Source organism: Acartia tonsa, chromosome 12 (genome assembly GCF_053477335.1).
Source record: "Acartia tonsa isolate MP-2025a chromosome 12, ASM5347733v1, whole genome shotgun sequence".
NCBI classification, from domain to species: Eukaryota; Metazoa; Arthropoda; class Copepoda; order Calanoida; family Acartiidae; genus Acartia; species Acartia tonsa.
Genome location: NC_137271.1, coordinates 11,873,765 through 11,901,169, shown reverse-complemented (window position 1 = coordinate 11,901,169; position 27,405 = coordinate 11,873,765). Strand labels below are relative to the sequence as shown.

General features: G+C 31.1%; 1 protein-coding gene across 1 annotated transcript in view; it reads left to right on the top strand.

Moving 5' to 3' along the window:
• Window positions 1-2,554: 2,554 nt before the first annotated feature.
• The window catches only part of LOC145333173 (uncharacterized), a 72,651-nt gene continuing 47,800 nt past the window's right edge, over window positions 2,555-27,405 (top strand). The window contains exons 1-9 of the mRNA XM_080178324.1: window positions 2,555-2,706; window positions 3,982-4,065; window positions 8,112-8,231; window positions 17,317-17,391; window positions 18,569-18,604; window positions 19,364-19,413; window positions 19,715-19,769; window positions 21,245-21,369; window positions 21,938-22,023. Coding sequence (XP_080034450.1) covers window positions 2,668-2,706; window positions 3,982-4,065; window positions 8,112-8,231; window positions 17,317-17,391; window positions 18,569-18,604; window positions 19,364-19,413; window positions 19,715-19,769; window positions 21,245-21,369; window positions 21,938-22,023 — 670 coding nt within the window. The 5' untranslated portion in view covers window positions 2,555-2,667. The remainder of the gene's footprint in view (window positions 2,707-3,981; window positions 4,066-8,111; window positions 8,232-17,316; window positions 17,392-18,568; window positions 18,605-19,363; window positions 19,414-19,714; window positions 19,770-21,244; window positions 21,370-21,937; window positions 22,024-27,405) is intronic.

Sequence of the window (27,405 nt, the reverse complement as noted above, 5' to 3'; positions counted from 1 at the left end):
TGAAGATCTGCCGCCGTTTTCCCGCCGACCGCCGACTGCGGCGGCTGGCAGCTGCCAAGTACAGCTGCGGCCGCTGAAATTTATATTTTGATATTTATAATGTAAAATTTACATAAAGATAAACATTTTCTGGAAAAAAAATTTTCTTCTAGCTTCAAAAATAAGAAAAATACAGCCGTTTGAAATTTTTAAGTAAAAAAAGACCTAAAAACAAAGGTTGTTAAATAAAAGGGTGAAGGAAGCGAAAATTGACTTAGACCTATAAAAGGTTGGAAATTCATTATCAAACAGGGGACTTGCACAAAAAAATTTAGCCCTCTAGCTCTAATAAGAACTGAGATAATAAGGGGGGGCGTTGAACGCCCCCCCCCCCCCCCCCCGACCGATTAAGGTGCGGCTAGGGGCCCGACTGTAAAGGGTTAATATAACTTGTTAGTATATATGTTAAAGGTACTATTCTACTTTGAGAATATATGATTAACAAAAAGTACTTTTATTTAATTTCTAATCCAGATAAAAAAAGTGTAATTTTCTAGTGTACAAATGTAAAATTTTTGTATTTTTTTCTATTTACATCTTGAAGGGATTGAGTTTTACAGTTGAGGAAAGCTTTACATAGGTCCTGTGTTAGATTTTATCTATTTAATCTTTAAGTTTAGGTATAAGGATAGTTTTAGGCTATTTTTCTGGTCCCTTCCTCTTCCTTTACATACAGAGCCCCTAGATGATAGGTTTCAAGCCATTAATTATCTAATATCTATAAAATGTATCTGTCTGTTTTCTTTCTTTCTATTGATCTGAAATATAAGATCTTGTTAAACATTGAAATAATTATGCTATGCTTTGAAAATAATGAAAGCTGGTAAAAGAGGACAAATTAAAAAAATATCCTTATCAACTTCATATCTCCTATAAATATGATGTAAATTGGAATACTTTGGCCAAATACTGTAACTTTTGTCACCATTTTTAGGACACACTTTCCAGCTTCCATGATTCCTAATAAACATAAAAACTTATGGTTGAAGTATCCGAATGACGTCATCCCCTTTTTTATAGGCACTATGAAGAGCTTCCTGATTTGCGATACAAATCAATTCTTAGTCTATGACTGTATCCCACCCTTATTCTTTCACTTTCTACTCAGGCAGTGTGTAAGGCCGAAACAGAATTTAAATAAATAGACAGAAAGTAAGAAAAATGCGAATATTTCAGCTTTACAAATGTGATGTTTAAACTTGAAAATAATGTGTAATAAATGTATTGTGTCAAAATATCTGCCTAGTTAAAAGTTAAAATTATAAAGTTATTCTCTTATGTTGAAGTAAAATGATGTTTAAAAATTAGATTATGTTTTGTAGGTTTGTTTTATTTTTGTTGTTGTTAACAATTAAAGTCTCATTAAAAAAGTTTTTTTTGTGGATATGATAACTTAAATGCGGGTAAATTAGCACAATTTTTTTCTACTATTGCAATATTATGTTAGAAACTACAGATATCTTCTAATTTGTTGATGTATTGAAAAAAATTTAAGCACATTTAGAAAGTATAAGAGAAAACATGCACTGAATACTGAATTTAAATGTTGGTTCAACATTTAGTTTTGAAAAAACCTTTGTACATAATAGCAAAAGACATGTTCAAAACATTTGAAAAACAAGGATGACAACATCCATAAAAGCGAAGCACTGAAACGGTAGGACAAACGGACATTAACACTTATATAGTGTCAGAACTGAATAATCAGAATAAAAATATAAAGAGTCGAAGCAAAATTGTAAACAAATTTGATGAAATACTGCTTGAAACAGGATAATGGTTATGGACATACTTACATTTTTAGGACTTGATTATAGAGTTGCTTCGCTTATAACATTATACTTTGTTGTTCCAGGAATCAATATACCAAAAATCAGATCAATTGGATGATTAGATCACATAAAAATTTGTTGTTAAAAAAGAAAAAACAATTAACATGTTTAAAATGGACGTACGGACATTTTGGTAATGATTATAGAGTTGCTACGCTTTCTAAATCGATAGGATTATTCTAAAATGCTTAAATTAACGAAAAAAAGCTATCCGTTACGGACGGACGTACGGACGGACCGACCCTAATTATAGAAAAGCTTCACTTTTAAAAACATGTTTACAATATAGGACACTACATTTGCACACCACCCTAAAACGACATCTAATAATATTGTCAGGATGGGGGTCATTTGGTGTTTACTGTTTATCCCATTCAGGGGAAAGGGAATATTATTCTGACAAACAATTCTACAGGAAAATTTCCCCACAACCCCCTTTCCCTTTTTTCTCCCCTTCTCTTCCATGAAAAAAAACAAAATATATTTCCACGATACTTTAATATGTTTCGTGATTTTTTTTTGTAGAATTGATTTTTAGAATAGCTACCCCTGATCCCATTCAAACTTTGAAACCCATCATTTAACCCCCTTTAAAATTAAAATAAAAACTTAAACGTCCCTGTGTACATAGACTATCCTTTTTTCCTGTTTGCCGAATTATTTTGGGTATGATTAATCTTGTTATTAATCTTTTTTATTTCAGATGGCCATCAAACTTTAGACTAGATATAACTTTAATTGGGACATTAGATTGTATTTGATTTATATTTGTGAAAAGTTAAATAAATTTTTAAAAATGGGTAACAGCAAAGATATGGACGAAAAATTCAAGAAGGTAAGTTTTTTTTTTGTAGGTGTTGCATCCGTCCGTACGCTCCTTATTTTATTGTATATGTCCGGTTTATAGTCAATATTATTGCTAAACAATTTAATTTCTTAAATTGTTAGTAATAAACAGTTTTAAAAGTTTTAATAGTTTAGTTTTTTGTCAAATGATTTGATTATGTCTAAAGTTAAATAAAGCACTTGTATCTAGTAATACAGTGAAATAAAAATTCATGTAGCACGGCTAGTTTATTTGTTTTTACATCTAAATGTTGAAAAAGTTATAAAAAAATGTGCTAATTAGTATTTTGCAGAGGTAGAGGGGACATTGGGTACTTTTTTACACTTGTCCCCAAAGTTTTATAATAACGCTTTCTAATTCGTTGGCTTAAAAACTTTAAGGCCTTTGAATTTTGAATGGTTGGTTCATTTAGTTGAATGTCCAAACGTTTCAACCAGAAATTGTGATCTACAGATAGAATAATTTTGTGTATTATCATTGGGGATGTATATTAATTTATCTGCCCTTGTCTTATCCCTGTAGATTCCTGGTATTTTGCAGTTGAAAATAGTTTTAAAGCCCTAAAAGTGTAAATTAGTGTAAATTTTCTGTATAGAAATCAATCGAAATTACAAAATTGGTGCATGAATTTTAGTTCAATTTAACAATGAATCATTTTAAAATAATTTGTTGTTTATAAAATGCTCAATATTTGGTATTAGAAGCGCTGTTATTCTATAATTAGTGTATGTATGTCTATATAGTTTAACATGTAATTCATCTAACTTTTGCAACAATGATTCCTAGGACAACAAGGAACAATATTCAAACCGATACATTTCCCTAATAAAGTCATAAAAATGCAAATATGTAAATTTTGCAACAAGTTCATATAAAATTCTGTTTATACCTTTAAAAAAATGTTCTGCTTAATAAATTTGAACACTCTATAAGTGTACAATTTCATGTTCGTTCGTGAATGGATGTTGTCATCCTTATTTATTATTGTTTATTAAATATTCCAGTATGGCTTTGAAACCGATTCATATCCTCTGGATTAGAACCAGCTCTCAGCCATACTGAGAAATAATGTATAGCATCTATTATGGACAATTTTCCATTAATATCATTAAATTAAAAGTAGTTTTGTTTGCCGGAGCCTATGGCCCCTCGAGGCTAACAAAACTGGTTTTAATCTCATAATTTTTCATTTTACTATTTGAGGAAAGCTGTGTATAATGCGATAAGTAACTATTCTTCCTGCTAATATTGATGTAATTCTAGGATGTTAGTAAAGAAATTGCCAATCTGAAAGAGTTTCTTATCCAACAAGGGAAAGAAATTGTTAAAATCAAACAAGATGTTAAGGTAAAGTTTAAACATGCAAAGCATTTTCTATAAAGCTTAGATTAATATCTGTCTTTGAGTTTTTGAAAGAGAACAAGACAGAATCTACAATCGTAATTCATTTTTTAAAAATGCATATAGTATGGCTTTGAAACCGATTATTATCCGATGGATTAGAACCAGTTCTTACCCTTACTGAAAAACCATGTATAGCATCGTATAACTGACAAGTTAAGTGTTTTATATAAAGCTTAAACTGATTATTTCTGATTGTTTTTATTTTTATATGAGAACATGAAAGAAACCATTTTTTAAAAATTTAAAACACTCTTCTTTAAAAAAAGAAACATAAGATGTTTTTAGTTCTAAATAAATATGTTTCCTTTACAAGTTTGTCTACACAAATTTACTGAGCTAAATCCTGTGCACGCACCTTACTTTTCATTAAACACAAGGATCTATAAAGTTTTAATACTTCCAATAGTTAAATAAAAATTATTAATCCTTATATGAAAAGTAACAGGATCTCTGTCTGTCTGTCTGCCATTCTGTTTGTTTGTACCGAAAGATCTCGCTAACCACTTAACCGAAATGGTTCTTCTATTTGGAGGGTGGGTACAACCAACCTCCAGAGACAAATCGCCAACAGAAAAAGATTACCCCGCCCAACAAATCTATAGTATAGATGTATATACAACTACCTCCCTTCATTTTTCAAACACCTCTTTCGTCTGCTTCTAAATAATTTTCTGCTACTTAGCTGTGTTAATAAAAGCGATACCATTGGTTGATTTTAAATGACCCAATAGGAAGGTTGCAAAAGACGATTGCGATGGGGAGATACAGTTATTTAACCCTTTCTCCCTCTAGTGTTTTACTCTACCCCCGCCCTCAAAAAAATAATGTTCCCCTCCAAAAAAACTTTTTTTTATTTCAAATCTAAAAAAAATTATTTGTTATTAAATTCAGTTTTTGAAATAATTAAGTTGATATTAGATTATTAGAAAGTTTTAAGGAAAAAAATGCAAGAGTATATTATCCTAATTTCAAAATTAAAACTGCTGATCAATCAAATTTCTAAATATTTGAAATTAAATAAATTTTTAACGTAGAATTAAAGGAACAGGATATAAAAACAAGGATAAGAACTTCCTATTATATCCAAGACTAGTGGCTATGCCTAAGCCTCATGGGGCACTTGAGGTTGAAGGGGGGAAGTCGACTCCCCCACATTTTTTGGGGGGTTAAGGATATATTTTTTGTAGGGGCGATTTCTCTTGGGAGGATAGTGGTACGGGCACCCTCCCTTATAATAGTTATAAAACCTTTCCATGACCTATTAGAAGCTATATTGGAACCCGGTATTAGTGTCGGACTGATTATGACGTAACAAAAAAAATTAGCCAATGTGAGGCCATTATTGCAATGGTAAAATTCATAGTAGCCTTTCATTGGCTAATTTTTTTTGTTACGTCATAATCAGTCCGACACTAATACCGGGTTCGCTATATTGTAAAGGAGAACCATATCAGTTCTCAGCGTGATAATTTGGTATAAACAGACACCAGACATACTGGGGAGGGGAGGGGGGTGCAACCATTTCAAATGTACACGTATAATTTATTTTCGAACATTAGTTATATAATAAATTTTCATGATTTTTGGATGAATGAAAAAAATCAATTATTGAAAATTATAAATATACTGTAAATCTTTTGACTCAAAACAGGATGTGTCTCTTTAGTTTCAGGAAAATGTTTATAAACAGATGAAAACTGAATGAACTTTCTTAAAATTAAAAAATATCTATCTATCCATCCAATTATCCAATAATTTATCCATCCCATCCATCCATCCATTTATCCATCCATCCATCAATTCTTCCATATATCAATATATCTATCTATCTATCTATCTATCTATCTATCTATCTATCTATCTATCTATCTATCTATCTATCTATCTATCTATCTATCTATCTATCTATCTATCTATCTATCTATCTATCTATCTATCTATCTATCTATCTATCTATCTATCTATCTATCTATCTATCTATCTATCTATCTATCTATCTATCTATCTATCTATCTATCTATCTATCTATCTATCTATCTATCTATCTATCTATCTATCTATCTATCTATCTATCTATCTATCTATCTATCTATCTATCTATCTATCTATCTATCTATCTATCTATCTATCTATCTATCTATCTATCTATCTATCTATCTATCTATCTATCTATCTATCTATCTATCTATCTATCTATCTATCTATCTATCTATCTATCTATCTATCTATCTATCTATCTATCTATCTATCTATCTATCTATCTATCTATCTATCTATCTATCTATCTATCTATCTATCTATCTATCTATCTATCTATCTATCTATCTATCTATCTATCTATCTATCTATCTATCTATCTATCTATCTATCTATCTATCTATCTATCTATCTATCTATCTATCTATCTATCTATCTATCTATCTATCTATCTATCTATCTATCTATCTATCTATCTATCTATCTATCTATCTATCTATCTATCTATCTATCTATCTATCTATCTATCTATCTATCTATCTATCTATCTATCTATCTATCTATCTATCTATCTATCTATCTATCTATCTATCTATCTATCTATCTATCTATCTATCTATCTATCTATCTATCTATCTATCTATCTATCTATCTATCTATCTATCTATCTATCTATCTATCTATCTATCTATCTATCTATCTATCTATCTATCTATCTATCTATCTATCTATCTATCTATCTATCTATCTATCTATCTATCTATCTATCTATCTATCTATCTATCTATCTATCTATCTATCTATCTATCTATCTATCTATCTATCTATCTATCTATCTATCTATCTATCTATCTATCTATCTATCTATCTATCTATCTATCTATCTATCTATCTATCTATCTATCTATCTATCTATCTATCTATCTATCTATCTATCTATCTATCTATCTATCTATCTATCTATCTATCTATCTATCTATCTATCTATCTATCTATCTATCTATCTATCTATCTATCTATCTATCTATCTATCTATCTATCTATCTATCTATCTATCTATCTATCTATCTATCTATCTATCTATCTATCTATCTATCTATCTATCTATCTATCTATCTATCTATCTATCTATCTATCTATCTATCTATCTATCTATCTATCTATCTATCTATCTATCTATCTATCTATCTATCTATCTATCTATCTATCTATCTATCTATCTATCTATCTATCTATCTATCTATCTATCTATCTATCTATCTATCTATCTATCTATCTATCTATCTATCTATCTATCTATCTATCTATCTATCTATCTATCTATCTATCTATCTATCTATCTATCTATCTATCTATCTATCTATCTATCTATCTATCTATCTATCTATCTATCTATCTATCTATCTATCTATCTATCTATCTATCTATCTATCTATCTATCTATCTATCTATCTATCTATCTATCTATCTATCTATCTATCTATCTATCTATCTATCTATCTATCTATCTATCTATCTATCTATCTATCTATCTATCTATCTATCTATCTATCTATCTATCTATCTATCTATCTATCTATCTATCTATCTATCTATCTATCTATCTATCTATCTATCTATCTATCTATCTATCTATCTATCTATCTATCTATCTATCTATCTATCTATCTATCTATCTATCTATCTATCTATCTATCTATCTATCTATCTATCTATCTATCTATCTATCTATCTATCTATCTATCTATCTATCTATCTATCTATCTATCTATCTATCTATCTATCTATCTATCTATCTATCTATCTATCTATCTATCTATCTATCTATCTATCTATCTATCTATCTATCTATCTATCTATCTATCTATCTATCTATCTATCTATCTATCTATCTATCTATCTATCTATCTATCTATCTATCTATCTATCTATCTATCTATCTATCTATCTATCTATCTATCTATCTATCTATCTATCTATCTATCTATCTATCTATCTATCTATCTATCTAGGCCTCCAGAGACACGCCCAGGTCAGGTGAAGTTACCCCTGGCAGTTCTGTAGCTGGTGGCATACCTGCAGATGTGAAGGCAACCCTGGACAAACACCAACATGCTCTTGACAAACAGAAGGTAGTGTAAGAGGAGAACGCCGTATTATGATTCTTTAAAAGATTAATTCTAAAGGATGTGACTTTTAAATTTTAACCCCTCTAGGATGTATTAGGAGTATTTATCAAGCTCTTTATGGGTATGTAGAGTGGTATTCTAATAGGGATTTATCTACTTCCCTTAATTTGCTAATGGGTGCCTACACACCCCTTTTGCTCGCCTCTTTATTTCTGTATTGTCATGAATCATCGCCTTTATCTTATGTCTATAATGTTTACTATTTATCTTGTAGCTTGCATGCTGTGTTTTTATTTTGTTCTTGAACTTATCCCCCTGACAATAGATTTATAACCCCCAGATAGACTGTCAGACACAATAATCCTTCCAGTTTTAGATGGATTTTCTAATTGTCTCTATTGTTTACTTTGTATCTTGTAGCTTGCATGCTTTGTTTTTATTTTGTTCTTGAACTTATCCCCCTGACAATAGACTTATAACCCCCAGATAGACTGTCGGGCACAATATTCTGTACAACTTAAGAAGGAGTTTCTAGCAGATGTACATATGGGTTTATGTTTCATACATGATTTATTCTCATAATATATCCAGATAGTTTCTACAGTGTGTTCTTATTCAGGGTATGAAGGGATAAGACAGTGGCCGATAAATTGATGTACATTCCCAATGATAATACAAAAAATTACCCCTTCTTTATTCTATAATTAGTGGTAGAAACGTTTGGACACTCAATTTAAATAATCAACCAATCAACGTTTTTAAGCCAACAAATAAGAAAACATTAATAAAGAAATTTGGTGACTTGTGTAATAAACAGCCAAATGTCCCCTCCCTACCTGGTTCTTATTGGTTCTTTATTCTGAGTGGGGATCTAGATCTACTTTCTTTATTCGCCTGACCTTCATTGTAGCTATTCTCAGGATTTTATACAAATCTAGGTTAATAGTTATTTCTCGTATCGTATTATAAACGGCTTTCCGCGGATATAGAATGTACAATTATAAGATTAAAACTAGTTTTTTTAGCCCCGAGGTGCCGGAGGCACCGGCTAAAAAAACTGGTTTAATCTTATGATTGTACATTTCTATATTCGTAGAAAACTGGATATAATACGATGCTAGACAGAACCTAGTATTAGTGTCTAACTTTTTATCTTTGTGACGTAACAAAAATCGAAGGATGAGAGGGGAGGTGGGAAAGGAAACCCCTAAAAAAGAGATGGATTTTTGTTACGTCACGAAGATAAAAAGTTAGACACTATTACTAGGTTCTGCTAGACATAGTTTTTTCGTATTCATGAGAACCGGTTCCTATCCACCGGATTCAAATGAATACGAGAAACATATTTAAACTCTTTTTAGATGTGTAGCAACTATATAAGTATCCGCTACCACCATAAGAGTATCTGGTAATAAAGTCAAATTTATAGGAGAATATTAGTAAACAATAACATTTTAGATAAGATAGATTTTTACTAGCGGATACGCCCCTAGAGGCCTCTATAGGCATTTGGGGTGGAGTGAGGAGTCGACCCTCGCCTATTTCCAATTTTAGATTTTAAAGAAATTTTTTTTTTTTTTTTTTGGGGGGGGGGTTCAAGGGCGTTTATCTAGGGAGGGTCGTATGATCTCTCAAAAAGTTTATAAACCTTCCCAGTACCTATGATAAACTACACGGCATAATTTAATAAATCTATGAATCTATGACTGATTTCGGTCTTGTTCTTTTACTGCCTTTCACTAAGGGCTTAAAGTTAACATAGGATGCAAGGATATGTTAATGAAAAATAAAATAAATCTTCCCTTTGAACAAAAAAATGTCGTTTTAGCGTCTAAAATTGCAGAAGGGCTAAATATCTTTTTTTTAGGGTTAAGTATTTATAAAAGCGAATCGTTTCTACATTTTGGGTCGATTCGTCCGATCGCAAAAGCTTTTTTCGTTAATTTAAGCAAGTTAAAATTGTAAGATTTTATTGTGATTTGCTTATTGGTTAGGGTTCTAGATAGATTTCTACATTTTCACCATTATAGATTTTTAAAAGGTTTTTTTAAATGGCATTTCTTTATAATTCATTTTTTTATGTTCATTCCTATTGCTTTTAGCTTTGCTACTTATGGATGTTGTCATTCTTGTTTTTATTTATTTTCCCCACAGTGCACTGCAACAATTTAGTAAAAAAAACTGAAGTGTCAAAATAAAAATTGTTCCCTAATGAACTTAAATTATTTCATTCTTCTCTTTTGTTTGTTACTAAGGTCATAAATTCTGTAGAGGCATAATGGAATTAATATTACATTTAAATTACCCCAGATTTTCATGTACTCTAATGAAGTGAAACTTGTAGCTGGCTAGAATTACGATTCCTTCCATGCACGCCCTATACCCCATTCCCTTACCTCCAAATTAATGAACAAACTGACCAATACTTGATGTCCATGTTAGCAAAAATTGACGACAACTTTTTCCCTGTCACAATATAATTTTTATATCCATTAGTGAGATAAAGGGATGTGTATTAGCGTAATGATTTAAGTTGACTAAATGACATTAAAAAGTGGCCCTCGTTGACATATCACCGAGTTGTTATCATGACTATATTGGTATACTCTTGGCTTTAATCTGATCCAACATAAATGCATTTAGTCGATTTAATATTTTACTCGCATTCAATAAAAGAGGCAATAGCTGACAATATGTTGATATGCAGACGCTTTTCTTTAAATGATAATTTGGCCATAGTCTTTTTTAGATTAAATAACAGCATAAATAATCAGATAAGCTAACAAAGTCTATTAATTATTTTTTTTAAATTGTCCTGTTTGTCTATTATCCTCTTCAGTAGCAAAGTTACTCTACAACTTCAGTCCGTCTGTTCGTCAGTCTGTTGGTCTGTAACTTTATGGAGTAAATGTGATTTTCTCGTGTTTTTTAAGATAAACAGTATATTCCCTATACCAATAGGCAAGCATCATATGTATAACTTATTTCATGGTTTATGTGTTATGGTCTTTATGCAACTCTATTTTTTGTGAAGATTTCGCTGACAAATGAGCATTCAATGTGTATCTTCCTTTGTTGGTGCGTCGGTCTATCTGTAATGCTCTAAGGGACAGTAAACGTCTCGATAAAAGTATTTTTCTCGGCTGTTTTGGAAATATATTGCTGAATTTTTGTGACCATTGAACATTTAATTTAATAACTCAACTTGGGCTTCAGTCTTCAATTTTAGTATTTTTTTTATTTGTAAGCTTCGCTACTCGTGATTGTTTTCATCCTTGTTAGTTACTAGCTCAAAAATAATTATACTTGTTAAATGAGAAAAATCTTTCAAACTGCATTTTTTAAGTTTTTACATTTTAGCTAAAAAACTATTTTGAAAATCTATATTTTAGGAAGAAAATAAAAGTTTTAGATATATCCAGTATAATTAAAATGGCTTTTAAGTTGGGGTGGGGGTAAAGAGGTGTTTACACCCCTCCAAAAACACATAATTTTAGGGGCCCAAAATACGGCACCTCAAAGTTTTTGAAAATAAACCAGATAACCCACCTCCCAAACCCATGAAAGCTATCAATTTACCCTTATCACCCACTGCTCCCTCGAAAAAAAAATAAAAAGGCTTAACCGTACTTGAATATTAGGTTAAGATCAGATTAAAATGTTATTCGCAAGGTATATGCATGAACTCAAAACAAAAACTTAGAACTTTAAAGAGCTTCTCACTAGGAGTAAAACTGGTTTTAATTATTAAGGGATAAGACATTGACCGATAAATCGACGTAGATCCCCAATGATGATACTCAAAGTTACACCTTCTGTAGATTACAGTTAGTGGTTTGGACACTCAATTTAATGAACCAACCAATCAAAATTCAATAAATGTTCCAAAAGTTGTCAAGCCAACATATAAGAAATCGGTATGCTAAAACTTTGGGGACTAGTGTAATAAACAGCCCAGTATCCCCTTCTCCCTGCTAAATTGTTTTTTTTTCCAATATTATTTTTGAATATAAAATTTTTTACTTTTCAAATTTAATAATTTTGTTGTTGTAAAAACATACAAGCTAACAAAAAAATCTGTCAAACTGAATTTTTTAAACGTCAAGTAAAAGGAGTAAAGCAATAGATATATGTAATCTAGATACATACCATCTAAATTAGCCAATAGGAAAACTTCTTCCCTTAAAATCACATGACAAAACATGTATAATATATCTGCTAAAGGGTGAGCAAAAAAAATGCAGAGATTTTTAAAATCCAAATTGTGAGACTTGTGTTGATGGTAGAAAAAAGGTATGCATTGCATACTGTTAAAACCGCTATGATCTCTAGTTTTTGGAAATGTAAAAATATTCCTGTGCTACGCATAGTTTAGGAGCTACGTGTTAAAATGCACAGAAATCGTTTTTTATATTTCCACAAATTAGAGTTCAAAGCAGTTCGACGGATTATTTAGCCAGATTGGCCATCTAGATCTTTTTTATCTATTGGGTGAAATAAAAGCTAGGCTGGCCTCAAGTTGGGCGCGTCATGCGTCACAAATGCGTACATTATTCTGGATTATAGTTTATGTATTTATTAAAATCAAGATTATTACTCTTTAAATTCTCAATTAGTAGGCTATTTTATTTACAAATTTAAGATTTTAGATGGTTATAGGCTATATTTATGCTCTTCCTTATCTTTCAAACATAGAGCCCTTAGATGCTAGGGGCGCAACCGCTAGAGAGAATATAAATTATAAAACAAATCATTAATTCTTTGAAATTATTATATTTTGAACAATGCTAAAATCTATGAAGGAACTAATGTGCTTTTACACAAAGTGAGGCACTGATAAACCCCATGAAAAAGTGAAACCATAATAATAAAGACCTTAATAAAAATAATATGAAAACGTCTTTTGTAAAAGAAAACTTTCAATCACCAATTAAAATTAAGCTGTTACAAAAGAATTAGCCCTAGGTTTCTATGACTGAAGACAGGCAGACAGACGTTCTGTTTCTTTTATACATGTGAGGATAAATATATATTTTTTAGACTTGATTAGAGTACTTTTAACCTTTATCCTTCTATTTTTAGCTGGATAAATTGCAACTAGTTTTTACGTGTTTTTACTCAGTGTTTATTGGTACTTTTGTGTTATTTATTTTAAGGAAGGATAAAATAGCAAAGCTAAATGGATATTGTACAAGGAGAGAGAGGGGACAATGGGCTGTTTATTACACTAGTCCCCAAAGTTTTATGATAACGTTTTTTTTATTTGTTGGCTTGACAACTTTTTGGACTTTAAATGAATTTTGATTGGTTGATTCATTAAATTGAGTGTTCAAACGTTTCAACCACTAATTTTAATCTACAGAAGAGATAATTATGTGTATTAGCATAAAGGATGTACATCAATTTTTCAGACATTGTCTTATCCCTTTAGATTCTTATTATTCTTGTGGCTACGCTACTTTAGTGTTGGGGGTGAGAAAAGTAGACCCTCAACTTATAAAAAAGTTTTATTAAAATATAGAGGGGGGTTCTTCTATTTTTTATTAGGCAATTTCTCTTGGGAGTGTGGAGGTACCCTCCCCCAAAATAGTTATAAACCTTACTCATATTTTGGATTAGGACTCAAACTTTATATCTTTATCTTTACTTTTGTCTATGAATGTTAATATTCTTGTATTTAATGTGAGTCAAATATATAATTATTTATACTCTTCATTGTTTTAACAGGGATCTAAAGGGATAAGACAATAGCCGATAAATTGATGTACATCCCCAATAATGTTACAAAAAAAATACTCCTTCTGAAGATTACAACTAGTGGTTGAAACACTTGAAAACTCAACTTTATGAACTAACCATTTAAAATGCAATACAGTCAAGAAATTTAATAAGACAATGAATAAGAAAACGTTATTATAAAACTTTGGGACTAGTGTAATAAACAGCTCAATGTCCCCTCCCTTTCTGCTTATATGTAAGCAATCTTTTTATCTCTCTGTTTATATTTATGTTTCTAGTTCTAGCTTAGTCCCCCTCTATCAATATTAGTTTAACTCTGTTTTTTTTACTTCTTTATAATTAAACAAATTACGCCAACTGGGGTACTTTCGGTGTCAAGGATTCACTTATAAAATCAGGTCCTTTTGATATACAGAGAGAGGGGGACAATGGGCAGTTTATTACACTAGTCCCCAAAGTTTTAAATAACGTTTTCTTATTCGTTGGCTCAACACCTTTGGGGACTTTTGATTGGTTGGTTTATTAAGGTAAGTGTTTAAACGTTTCAACCACTAATTGTAATACTACAGATGTGGTAATTTTGTGTATTAGCATAGGGAATGTACGTTAATCTATCGGCAATTGTTTTATCCCTTTAGATCCCTGCAAATACATTTCTAGTTTTCAGGGAGCTAAAGGGATAAGACAATGGAAAATAAATTTATATAAATACCCAATGATTCTGATCAAAATTACCCTCTCTGTTGGTAAAATTAAGAATTATTGTTCAAATTTTTAGATTTAACGAGTTTTGTACAAAAAAACAATCACTACAAGCACCTAAAGATATTTAATCTGTGGGTGCAAGTAATAAAATAGCATAAAACTATCTGAAAGCTTTGATCTAATATGAAATAACCTGATAAAACTATGGGTACAAGTAAAACTTACTGTCCAATGTTTTCTCCCTCCCTTAGACTAATATAAGCAACTGTCTGTCTGTCTGTGTCTGTCTGTCTGTCTGTCTGTCTGTCTATATATCTATCTATCGTTCTATCTATCTATCTGTCTATCTATCTGTCTATTTATCTGTCTATCTATCTGTCTGACTGTCTGTCTGTCTGTCTGTCTATATATCTATCTAACATACCTTGACAGTATCATCTGAGCTAGAACTTGCAAAATGTTCCCCATCTGGACTAAATAACCTGATCTCTGTGAAGCTTCCCTATAGGGGTTATCTCAATTAGGTACGTATAGTTACGTAGTCATTTAAACCTGAAGCTTCAGACAAATAAACTTACCATTTATATAATAGGAATAAAAAATTGTATATTCAACTTAAACAAAGCATTTGAATAATAGGATTTTGCGTATTAACGATTTGTCATAAGTTTATTATTATTCACTACATTTTTTAATTCAATAAATATTAGATGAAAAATATTTTTTCAAAACATCCTGTTTGTCTTATGTAAGTTGTTCGTGGTTTTTAGAATAAATACGTCGGTACTTTCCCTTAAATTGCTTATGTAGCAGAAAAAATCCCTACCTCCTTTATTTTTAAATTTTTCCTCTAGGGGCTTTGCCATAATAGGTCATTTAAAATAAAACATTAGGTACATGCCTAAAAAAATTATTTAAGTACGGCAATCATTACATCTTCTATTACCTACCCAGCCGCAAATAAATGGCGAATTCGCAAAATATATGCGAAAAAAGTTCTTTAAAAAAATTGGGGGGGGGGGGTTATGTTTTTGGGGTGGTTGGATGTGTCCCAACCCCCAAGAAAATAGCCTAAAACCACCAGTAGGTATAATCCCTGAAGAGTAGAATTCAATCGGTTCAGTGGTTACCGAGATCTTAAGGGACGGACGGATGGACAAACATCATTCTACTTTGTATTATAGATAAAATTGAAAAAAAAGAAGAGCTGTAGATTTTAGTTTGTTTGCTTATTACTTTAGGTCTTGTTAGGTTAGGTTACATTTGACAAAGGTAGCCCCGCAGGGTTATGGAAGGTAGGTATATAGGCCCCACAGGTTACAACCCCCATCAGAGGTAGGGCATAGTAAAAACTGACCCTTCTTATTTCAGGGGGGTTTCAAGCACAAGCACATTGAAGGAAAGCACCGTTGTTTATATTCTATTTATTTTGAGAACCATGGCTAATTAAAATTATTGTTTTCATCAATCAAAAAGAAAACAAATTTCAATTGAAGGGTTTTAATTAAAAGTATTCTGTCCTTTGATGAAAACCAAATTCTTTGAAAGATAATTCAAGTGTAGGCTTCAAAATTTTAAAAATAAAAGTCATAAACTGTATACCAGTTTTGTTGGAGCGGGTCTTCGGCAAAAAAAAACTGGAAAAAAGTTCCATTTTACTATCCGCGGAAATCTGTCTATAATACGATGCAATAATTCAAGTGTTTCTATGTAGTAATTGGATTTCTATTTGCCAATCCATGGGGTTTGTAGTTTTTACACGAGAGGACAGTGTCTTTTTTATTAATAGCGAAGCTACTCTATAATTTACTTTGTCTGTCCGTCAGTCTGTCCATAACGCTATGGGGAAAACGTGATTTTTTCGTCTCCCATTAAAGATAGACAGCTGAATTTTTTAGTGAAAACTTCTATGACATATGCTCATCTAATTTATACATTGTTTTGTCCAACTGTCTATTAATTGGGGTGCTAGATCGATTCCTAGATTTTTACGTTTTTGTAATTTTCTCGATTCCTGTCCAAGATAAACGGAATTTTCAGGCACTAAATAAATTCACATATTTCCATCAATTTTCATTAGGATGCCTTTATTGGTTGGGTTGCTAGATCGATTCCTAGATTTTTAAGTTTTCATGATTTTTTCGATCCCTATACAAGATAGACAGTTAAAACTTTCCGGGATTTAATAAGTTTACACTTTACATATTTCCATGAAGTTTTATCAAGATACCCTTATTGGTTGGGGTGCTAGATCGATTCCAAGTTTTTCAAGTTTTTGTGATTTTCTTAAAAATGGTTCAAGATAAACGGTTGGATTTTTTAGTGATTAATTAAGTCAACATTCTACATATTTTGACCAAGTTTTATAAAGACTTACTTATGGTTGGGGTGCTGTATTGAATTTTAGATTTTAACGTCTTTCTTATTAGCTTAATGCTTGAAAAGACCATTATACAATATACATTTTTAAAAGGTTTCGTGATTTTTAGTATTAAAGTTTTTTATGACATTACTTATAGATAATTTTATCCAGATGTTTTTTTAATAATTTTTGAGCTTCGCTACTTATGGATGTTGTCATCCTTGTTTAATCAAAAAAGCATCAGTTTTCAAGAAAACTAATCTTGATTTCTTATATTTTTAGGAGAATATTACAAAGCTGAGCAAACTCTGTCTTGGAACTCTAACAGAACTAGAGAAGCTTGAGAAGGACCAGCAGGTATTGTCTATCAATCATTGTGTTTAATTATTTGACCTCTTTTGAAAAATTTTTTTTACAGTGGCATAATTTTAAAATAAATAGACAACTATGGAATTCAGTAGGAATTTTAAATCTTAAAATACGTTACTTCTTTATAAATAGTTTAATTAGCATCAGCCTCTAGAGGCATGGAAAAGTATGGGCGAGATCTTAACGGGCAAAAAAACTTTAACTCTTTACATAATGGGATATCAATAGCTTTTATCCGCTTTAGTCGTGGTAACCAAAGGCTGATTTTTTTCTGATGACTTAATTTGAATTGATGTAAACTTCTTTTTTAACCCTTAACGGTCGGGGTGTTAAGTAAGTAAGTGTAAGTGTAGTAAGTGTAGGTATGACACATAACTGAGAGTTGGAATTTTTTGAATATCTCCATCCTAGCGGGCACAGGATACCAGCAAAATTGGCAGGAACATCCAGGTAAAGAGCAAAAATATTTTTTGTGACATAAACAAAGCATTTTATCTTACCAAAATACTAAAATATCCTCTAGTAGTACATCCTCATATTAAATACAGGTGTTCAAGTCAATTTCAGGTTTCAGGTATGATCCTGCAGGTTCTGATCCTCCAGGTCTCCAGAAATCTTTAAAAGGCTCCTGTGGCCGTAATTGTTGACTTAGAGATTTCATATTTTAAACTTGAGCTTTTCACACATGTCTACATAATGTATAAAAATTTCATAAAGATCCGCCGCTTTTTCCCGCCGACCTCCAACTGTGGCAGCTGGCAGCTGTCAAGTACAGCTGCGGCCGCTGAAATTTATACTTTGATATTTCAAATATAAAATTTACATAAAGATAAACATTTTCTGCAAAAAAAAATTCTTCTAGCTTCTCTAGCTTTAATAGGAACAGAGATAATAGGGGGGGGGGGTGTTGAACTTCCTCCACTACCACCCCCCCCCCCCCCCGATTAATTAAGGTGCGGCAAGGGGCCCGACTGTTAAGAGTTAAAAGTTTTATGGTTTTCTTGTACAAAAGACGATTTCTTATAATTTTTATTATCTAAAGTTAAATGTAATTTTAAGTTTTCTTTCGTGAAAATGTTTTTAGAAAATAAATGTACTTCTTTAATTTTTATATAATCCATTTCAAATTAATTTTTATTATTTTTTTATTTTAAATGTTTTTTAGAATAAATTCAAAAATACAGCTACCAATGAAAATAAGGTAGATAGGTTTTTAAATGATTTTTGAGTGATTTTTTGACACCATGGAATCTGTCCCGATTTTGTATAACTTTTGCGGAACATGTTCCAGTTACGTCATATTTTTCTTTCCCGAAAAAGGGAAGGGGGAAAGAAAAAAAAGGGAAGGGGGAAGAAAAAAGAGATGGGAGAAAAGGGGGTTTTCCCCATCTCTTTTGAAGAGATTTTCTTCCCCCCTTCCCTTTTTCGGGAAAGAAAAATATGACGTAACTGGAACATGTTCCGCAAAAGTTATACAAAATCGGGACAGTTTCCATGGTGTCGATTTTTTGCTTTGCTTTTTTTGTCACAAAAAATCAAAACAAAAATATGATTTCATAAAATAATAACGGATTTTAAAGGAGCTAAAACACAAAGTATCAATACACTTTTATTTTTGAAACATGCTTTTATTTTGGTTTCAGCTTTGATATTTAAATATAAAATAAGATGCTGTGAGTATTGGTGCATAAAATGGGGACAAATTTTAAATTGATTTGACGGGGCTGATTATTTACGTCACAAGTGAGGGGAAAGAAAAGGGAAGGAAAAAAGAAACCCCCTAGAAAAGAGATGAGGGTATGACGTCACACACCAAAACAATTTGAAATTTGTCCCCATTTTTTGCACCAATACTCACAGCATCAACTTTCTTTAAAACGGTGCTATTTATAACTATCATAATATTGACAAACATGTAATTTAAATATAGAAAATTAAAAATAAATATTTTTATATTTAGGAAAAAGAAATAAAAACAACAGATCCCAGAAGTGAAGAAAAATTCAAAAGGTAAATTAAAAAGGATGACAAAATCAATGATAGCGCAGCTTAGCAGGACAGACTAACGAATATTAAAAAAGGGCATTTAATATTAACATTATTTTTAAGTCTTAACGAATACCCATAGATTAAAGATTTCAAAGCTCTTATTCGTTGGCTCAAAAGCTATAGGTATTTTTATGGAATTTGAATTGTTGTTTTTTTACTTGATAATTATATCATTATACATAAGGGGTAATTTGGACTATTATCATTGGGAATGTATATTCGATTGTCTTATCCCTGGAAATTATCTATTTCATTTGTTTAGGCTGACAGAGGAAAACAAAAAGTTGATTCAGCTTGTCACCACCCTTGATCAACAGGTATTTTCTTATAAAGGGTGTGCAAAAAAAAATACGGACTTTTTAAAAATTGAAATTGCGCGGCTTGTGTTAATAGTAGAAAAATGTTATGCATATTGTTAGAACCGCTATGAACTCTATTTTTTGGAAATATAAGAACGGATCCTGTGCTACGTATAGTTTGGGAGCTACGTGTTAAAATATCCCAACTGATGTAAAACTTGACTTGCGAGTAAATTTTAAAATATAACTAAAAATTAGAGAAGATATTTTGCAAAAATTGTACGTACATTTTTAAATTTCAAATTGCGCGGCTTGTGTTAATAGTAGAAAAATGTTACGCATACCGTAAGAACCGCTATGAACTGTATTTTTTGGAAATATAAGAACGGTTCCTGTGCTACAAATAATCTAGGAGCTAGGGGGTAAAATGTCCCAAAATTTACTCGCAAGTCAAATTTTAAGTCAGTTGGGACATTTTAACATATAGCTCCTAAACTATACGTAGCAGAGGAATCGTTCTTATATTTCTAAAAAATAGACTTCTTAGCGGTTCTAACGATATACATAACATTTTTCTACTATTAACACAAGCCGCGCAATTTCAATTTTTAAAAAGTCCGCATTTTTTTTGCACACCATTTAGATCCAGCTGTTTTAGAGATATTAAGCAACAGAAAAAAAAGAATTAAATTTATTTTAGTTTAGTAAATGAAATTTGGATAATGGAAAGAGAACTATGCGGCGCAATCATTAACATTTACCTAACCTAACCTAAAATAATCTATCAGAGGCTACTGTGAAAATATGACGAAACCCCCTACCTACCTTGTTATCTTTCCATGATCCTAAAATTTTACAGCAAGTTTCTTCCAAATATTACAACAATTTATGGATCATTGACTTTAGCAAAGCGTTTGATTCAAGTTTATCCGAACATGCTAAAGCATAAGGTTTTAGGTTGATTATACTACTAATGTTACAATTTTTTGTAGTTTTACTTTAAAGACACGGTATTTAGTAATTGATATAAAATACATGGATATTGTTATAGATTCTCGTATACACTGTTAACATGTTTCTACTAGCGGGTTATTATTAAGATACAACCCGTCCCAAAAATCTTATTACTGTCCCTCATCCCCTTATTTGACCATAGATGAACGTATATAGACAAATATCTAAGGACTATATGAGCAACTTAAACTGACTACAAAAATTCCTCTTTGACAATAATAACGAATTATATCAATTTATATAATTACTAGCGACTGCGCTCCTAGCATTTAGGAGATCTATATTCGAAGGAGTATGGAAGTCAGAAAGATAGCATAAAACCATCTCAAGGCTTATACGAGGCTTCCCTCTAAAGGAGAACCATATCAGTTCGTTGTTTAGCAAGATCCTTCGCTACAAATAAAAATGCTTAGTACTTTATATAATAGGATTTAAAAGTACATGTTCAAATTTCAGTTTCATAATTTTTGTAATTTTAGGTTACTGTGCTAGAGGCTAAAGTTGATCGTGGTATAGGGGGTGGATTAAGTCGGCCCCACAGCCGGCTGGACCTACAGAATGCCGGCAGCGGCCTTTCTAAGGAAGAGGTCGTCAAAATGATTAGGTAACTGTAGATGAATTGCGGGTAGCTAACTCTATCAACGTTTATTAGAGTTAATATGTAGCACTAATTCAACGTAAAATTTTCCCCAAAAGTGGAAAACAGTAAAAGTGTCGAACTATGACGTCAGAAAAAATTAACAATTAACCAATGAGAGGCCGCTATATATTTTACCACAGTGAATACTAGCTTCTTATTTGTTAATTGTTATTTTTTTTTCTGACGTCATAGTTCGACACTTTTACCTTTTTCCCAAAAGTGTCTATTCGATCACTGAAACCTTTTGATTTAGTAGTTTTGACAGGTTTGATTATCAAAACCTTGGACTTAATCTATTGATATTAGTTTATTATGTCAAGTAGTAAGTTTTTTTTTGTCTGTAGCTTAAGATTTCGATAATTACTTAACCTTGAATTGAGTTCACCATTGCAGGAAAGCTTCATATAGGTTAAGAGATGGTTTCAAGGTGATTATTCTGCCTCTCCCTACCCTTTATACTCATAACCCCTAGATTCTAGGTGGTAGCCACTTGTATTGATATATCAATATTAATTTATAATATTTCATTTAGCCAAGAAAGTTTGAGCAACAAGGATTTTATTATGAAAATGATCCAGGATCAATTTGGTGACTTCATCCTGAATGCTAAACAGAGAGGTAAGGATGGATAGAAAGATAGTTAGTTAGTTAGTTTGTTAGTTAGTTAGTTAGTTAGTTAGTTAGATAGATAGATAGATAGATAGATAGATAGATAGATAGATAGATAGATAGATATATAGATAGATAGATAGATAGATAGATAGATAGATAGATAGATAGATAGATAGATAGATAGATAGATAGATAGATAGATAGATAGATAGATAGATAGATAGATAGATAGATAGATAGATAGATAGATAGATAGATAGATAGATAGATAGATAGATAGATAGATAGATAGATAGATAGATAGTTAGTTAGATAGATAGATAGATAGATAGATAGATAGATAGATAGATAGATAGATAAATAGATAGATAGATGAATAGATAAATAGATAGATAGATAGATAGATAGATAGATAGATAGATAGATAGATAAATAGATAGATAGATAGATAGATAGATAGATAGATAGATAGATAGATAGATAGATAGATAGATAGATAGATAGATAGATAGATAGATAGATAGATAGATAGATAGATAGATAGATAGATAGATAGATAGATAGATAGATAGATAGATAGATAGATAGATAGATAGATAGATAGATAGATAGATAGATAGATAGATAGATAGATAGATAGATAGATAGATAGATAAATAGATAGATAGATAGATAGATAGATAGATAGATGGATGGATGGATGGATGGATGGATGGATGGATGGATGGATGGATGGATGGATGGATGGATGGATGGATGGATGGATGGATGGATGGATGGATGGATGGATGGATGGATGGATGGATGGATGGATGGATGGATGGATGGATGGATGGATGGATGGATAGATAGATATTGAGATAGATTGAAACAAAATTAAGTAGGAAGATTGATAGATGAGAAAAATGGATAAATAGCTTATTATTTAATAGAAAGTTAAGGATGGATAGATAATAGATAAATGTATACTAGATAGACAGATGGATGGATACATAGAAAATGAGATAGGTAGATATTAGAAAGATGGTAATTTAAGGGTATGTTTAAGATCAATTGTTAAATTAATCATGAATTCCAAACAGAGAGGCATTGATGGATTGATTTACAGACAGATGGATGCTGGATAGATAGATTAGGATATGGATGGAAACATACATTAAGTAGATAGACAAAAGGATGTACAGATTTTTTGATAGATGGAGAAATAGATAGACATATAAATATAGTTGTTATAATAATGAGTCATTTTAGAGTAGATGTTAATATATGTTCAAACTCAAGATTCATATATTTGTAGTTTTCAGTGTGAATTGAAAGATTAATGAATCATATTTTAAATGTAAAAAAAAAATCTTTCAATTTTGCCAAAAAAATCCTCCAAATTAAGATGCTTTTTTTAAAAAGATTTGTTAAGTTTTCATTATAATTTCTTTATATTATAATACAAACAAATCTTATTTACAGTAGGATTTCAAATACTTTAAAATTAAGGTATTTCTAAATGTATTAGGCAAACTTAAATTAGGTAGTACTTTTTATGATCTGTATAATCTACATGTAATATTGTAATTGCCGTACTTAAAAAAATTCATTATATCATAAATAAGTATACAAAATATAAATTATTTTTACATTTGCTATTCATAACTTTTGTGATTATTTATTCTCGAGGGTCCTTATAATTTAATTACAAAAGCACTAAGTATTTTCTATTTCAATACGTACAGCAACTATGTTAATGTCCTATTGTCCGTCCATCTAAAATTGTTTAAACAAATTTTATTTACAGTAGGATTTCAAAAACTGTGAAATAAAAGTGGTATTAAATTCATCAGACTAACTAAGAATCAGGTGGTTTTTCATGATCCATTCACAAATTGTTATTGCTGTGCTGCTTAGGCAAAATTGTGTCCTTATTTTGAGTGTCAGACACCAAACTCGTCATAGGATTATTTCACTTATTATACTTTCTTTATTCTTTACTTCTTAGAATTTTACAATAAATATTTGGTACAAACTTTTTACTTTTTCCTTTTGTACATTAAAAAAATGTTAATATTGAAAACATGAAATAGACTTAAAATTTGTCCAAAATGTGTTTATAATAACAAACAGACATACAAAAAGACATTCTTAAATTTAGAAGTATGGTCAGGGAGTAAGGGAGGGGACAATGGGCAATTAATTCAATTTAAGAGTATTTGCTGAAAGACCTTGAAATCCAGATTAATCCAGAAAATATGGAGGAAATTGTAAAGGGAGAGTTAATACAATACAGATAACTATAAAATAAGAAGAAAGTTCAAAGAAAAAAGCATTCATTTAAAAATTATATTACCAGCACATCAGACTGACATAACCATTCTGTAATTAATAACTAGAAAAATCTCCCTAGAACCCATTCAACCCATAGCCCCATAACCCAAAATTCAATTGGATTCTTAGATTGTTTATTAAACAAATATCACAATAAAGTTTTTATCTATGAAATGATATTTTCTGGAGAGAAAAAAATTGTTAAAACCAGCCACATCATAACAAATTAAGTTTATTGATACTTGTCTGCAATATTTAAAACTAACAAACGAGTTAGCGGCATTTTGTGAGCTAGTACCCAAAGTCAGTCAGAAAGTGCTAAATTCTTGCACATTCCCTTTAAGCCAGTACCCAAAGTCTGAGACTACTAAAAATTGAATATTCGATCCATTGTCCCCTCCCTTACTCCCTGAGTATCAGGGGCGTCCAAGCTTTTTTTTGGGGGGGGGTAAAAAATTTTAGGGGGGGGGGGGTAATTCGTGTTTGGGGGGGTAAAATGGCGCGCGAAGCGCGCCGAAATTTTTTTTTACCCCCCCCAAAATTTTTACCCCGGGGGTAAAATTTGATTGGGGGGAGTAATTACCCCCCCTAAAGTCTGTTGGGGGGGGGTAAATACTCCCCCCAAATCTGTTGGGGGGGGTAATTACCCCCCCCAAACTAATTTACCCCGGGGGTAAAATTTTTTGGGGGGGTAATTTAATTATGTAAAAAAAGCACCTACCTAATCTATTAAGTTAATAAGTACTATCCTATAACATAAAGTAGTAAGTAAGGTTTATTTGACTATAGCTTCAGATTTCATTACTTTTAATACTGAGTTCTCCTTTTTAGGAAAGCTTCACATAGATCCCATGATGGTTCCACACTATTATAGGTCAATCCTTTGAGTGGTTTTAGGCTATTTTTCTCCTCCCTTTTTACCCTTTAGAAAACACGAGTTCTTAGATGCTAAGGGCGCCACTACTATTCAAATATATAGTAGTATCTCATTCTTTAGAACATAAAAATACAATAATTAACTCACTAACCAATGAACCAATATGATTATACTTTAAAGTGAAGCGTCTTATAGGTCCTGGTAAATTTTATAACTAGTTTTGAGACACCCTGACATCCTCCCAAAAGAAATCGCCTATAGAAATTCTTTTTATTTTTTTTTTAAGAACATTCAATTTGGGGGGGGGGGTAAATACCCCCCCAAAAAATTTTTTTTTAAAGAACATTTATTTTGGGGGGGGTAATTACCCCCCCCAAAATGGTTTGGGGGGGGTAATTTTTTTTGGGGGGGGATATTGTTCAAAAAATTTTGGGGGTGCCTACGGCACCCCCAAAATCGTTTGGGGGTGCCAAATGGCCCATTACCCCCCCCCCCCCTTGGACGCCTATGCTGAGTATGCACTGCGAATTTTAAAAGAAAAAAAGTTGACCCTTAAAATTCCACCTTGAAGTGATACTTTTCTAATAGTTTATAGTCCACTAAGTCGTAAGCAGTAAAAATTAAAATCCATTAAGTCCCTTCTAACGAGATATTGGCAACTTTTTGCACACATTTTCGCAAACGGCAATTATTTCCTTTATTTGGAGTTTTGGTTAATAACATTTTCATAAAAGTTTTCAGTAATAATCATTTAAGATCCATTGTTGAGAAGAAATGACTGAAAAAGTGTGTTTCCATGCAAAATAAGCTTAAAATCTAATGATTTTAAAAATTAGCGATTTAATAGTAAAAAAAAAATATTTTTAACTTTTTGATAGCTGAATATGTTTAATTTAGTCTTTTTATATAATCTATTCTTTAAAAAGACAGGCATATTCTTTCAGATTTGAAAAAAATTAAAAAAATTAAAAATCGGAATTAATCAAAACTAATCTATAGCCTTTAAAAAATACTTTTGATATTTTTAACCTATATAATCAATAAAATCAATGGAAAATAAAATATTTTTATAAAACAAACTTTTGGAAAAGGTTTAAGATAACTTCATAAAAGTAGCATTTAAGTAGAATATTTTTCTTGTCTTTTAAAAAAATGCAAATTAAACATAGTTAACAACTATTTAATTAGCAAGAATGGTAATAAAATATTTCAATAACTGCTTAAACCTTTTTGTGGCCATGTTATTTACTTAAACAGAAATTCTATTTTGTCAGAATTATAAAAATAATGAAGTATTTTCAAAAAAGCTTGCAAAAAAAACGTAATTTTATCAAACTTACTCACAGTTTATAGAGGGTATTGTTGTAAAATGTTAATTATCAAAATAAAATCTTCAATTTACAACGTTTAAAACACCTAAAAGTAAATTCTAAGCAAAATTAGATTTATTTCCTAGATTTAGAGTAGCTGCGCTACTTAAAAAAACATCTAGTATTAAAACCAATCAGCTGATCAAATTGCTATAGACATTATTTGTTGGGTTGTTATTAACTGAAACATTTATTTTCTTTTTAATTCTAAAACGATGCTTGCCATGCTAAAAACGCTACGCCCCCAGCAATCATTATGGGCACTAGAATTTAATCCCCTCTATTTTTTAATTTAAGTTTTACAAAAAAAAACAAGGACCACATCTGTTCAGCGGATAAAGAGTTCCTTTGCTAGAGACAGATATACATACATCCCGTTATTTCCATATAAGGACTAGCGGCTACGTACCCTTAAATCCTCTAGGGACACTTGGGGATAGGAAGGGGAGGGAGGGGTGGGGGGTGGAGAGTCGCAACTACACTTAAGATCATAGTTTTTCAAAAATTTTAGAGGGTTATTTTTTGTTAGGAGCAATTTTTATATTGTGGAGGTACCCTTTCCCAAAATAGTTATAAACATGGCCAGGACATATGTATATAAAGCTTTAATGTAAAGAAAAACCATATCTGTCTAGCAGTTAGCGAGATCCTTTGAGACAAATAGATAAATAGACATCATGTTACTGTTATATAAGGATAAAAATCAAAGACACCCAAGCTTTTTTGGGATTCAAATTAAAAAAAGAGTTATGCGACAGGTTTGTGGGTAAAATGATGCACGGAGTATCAAAATGCAGTTTCACACTAACTTGAAACTTATATTGT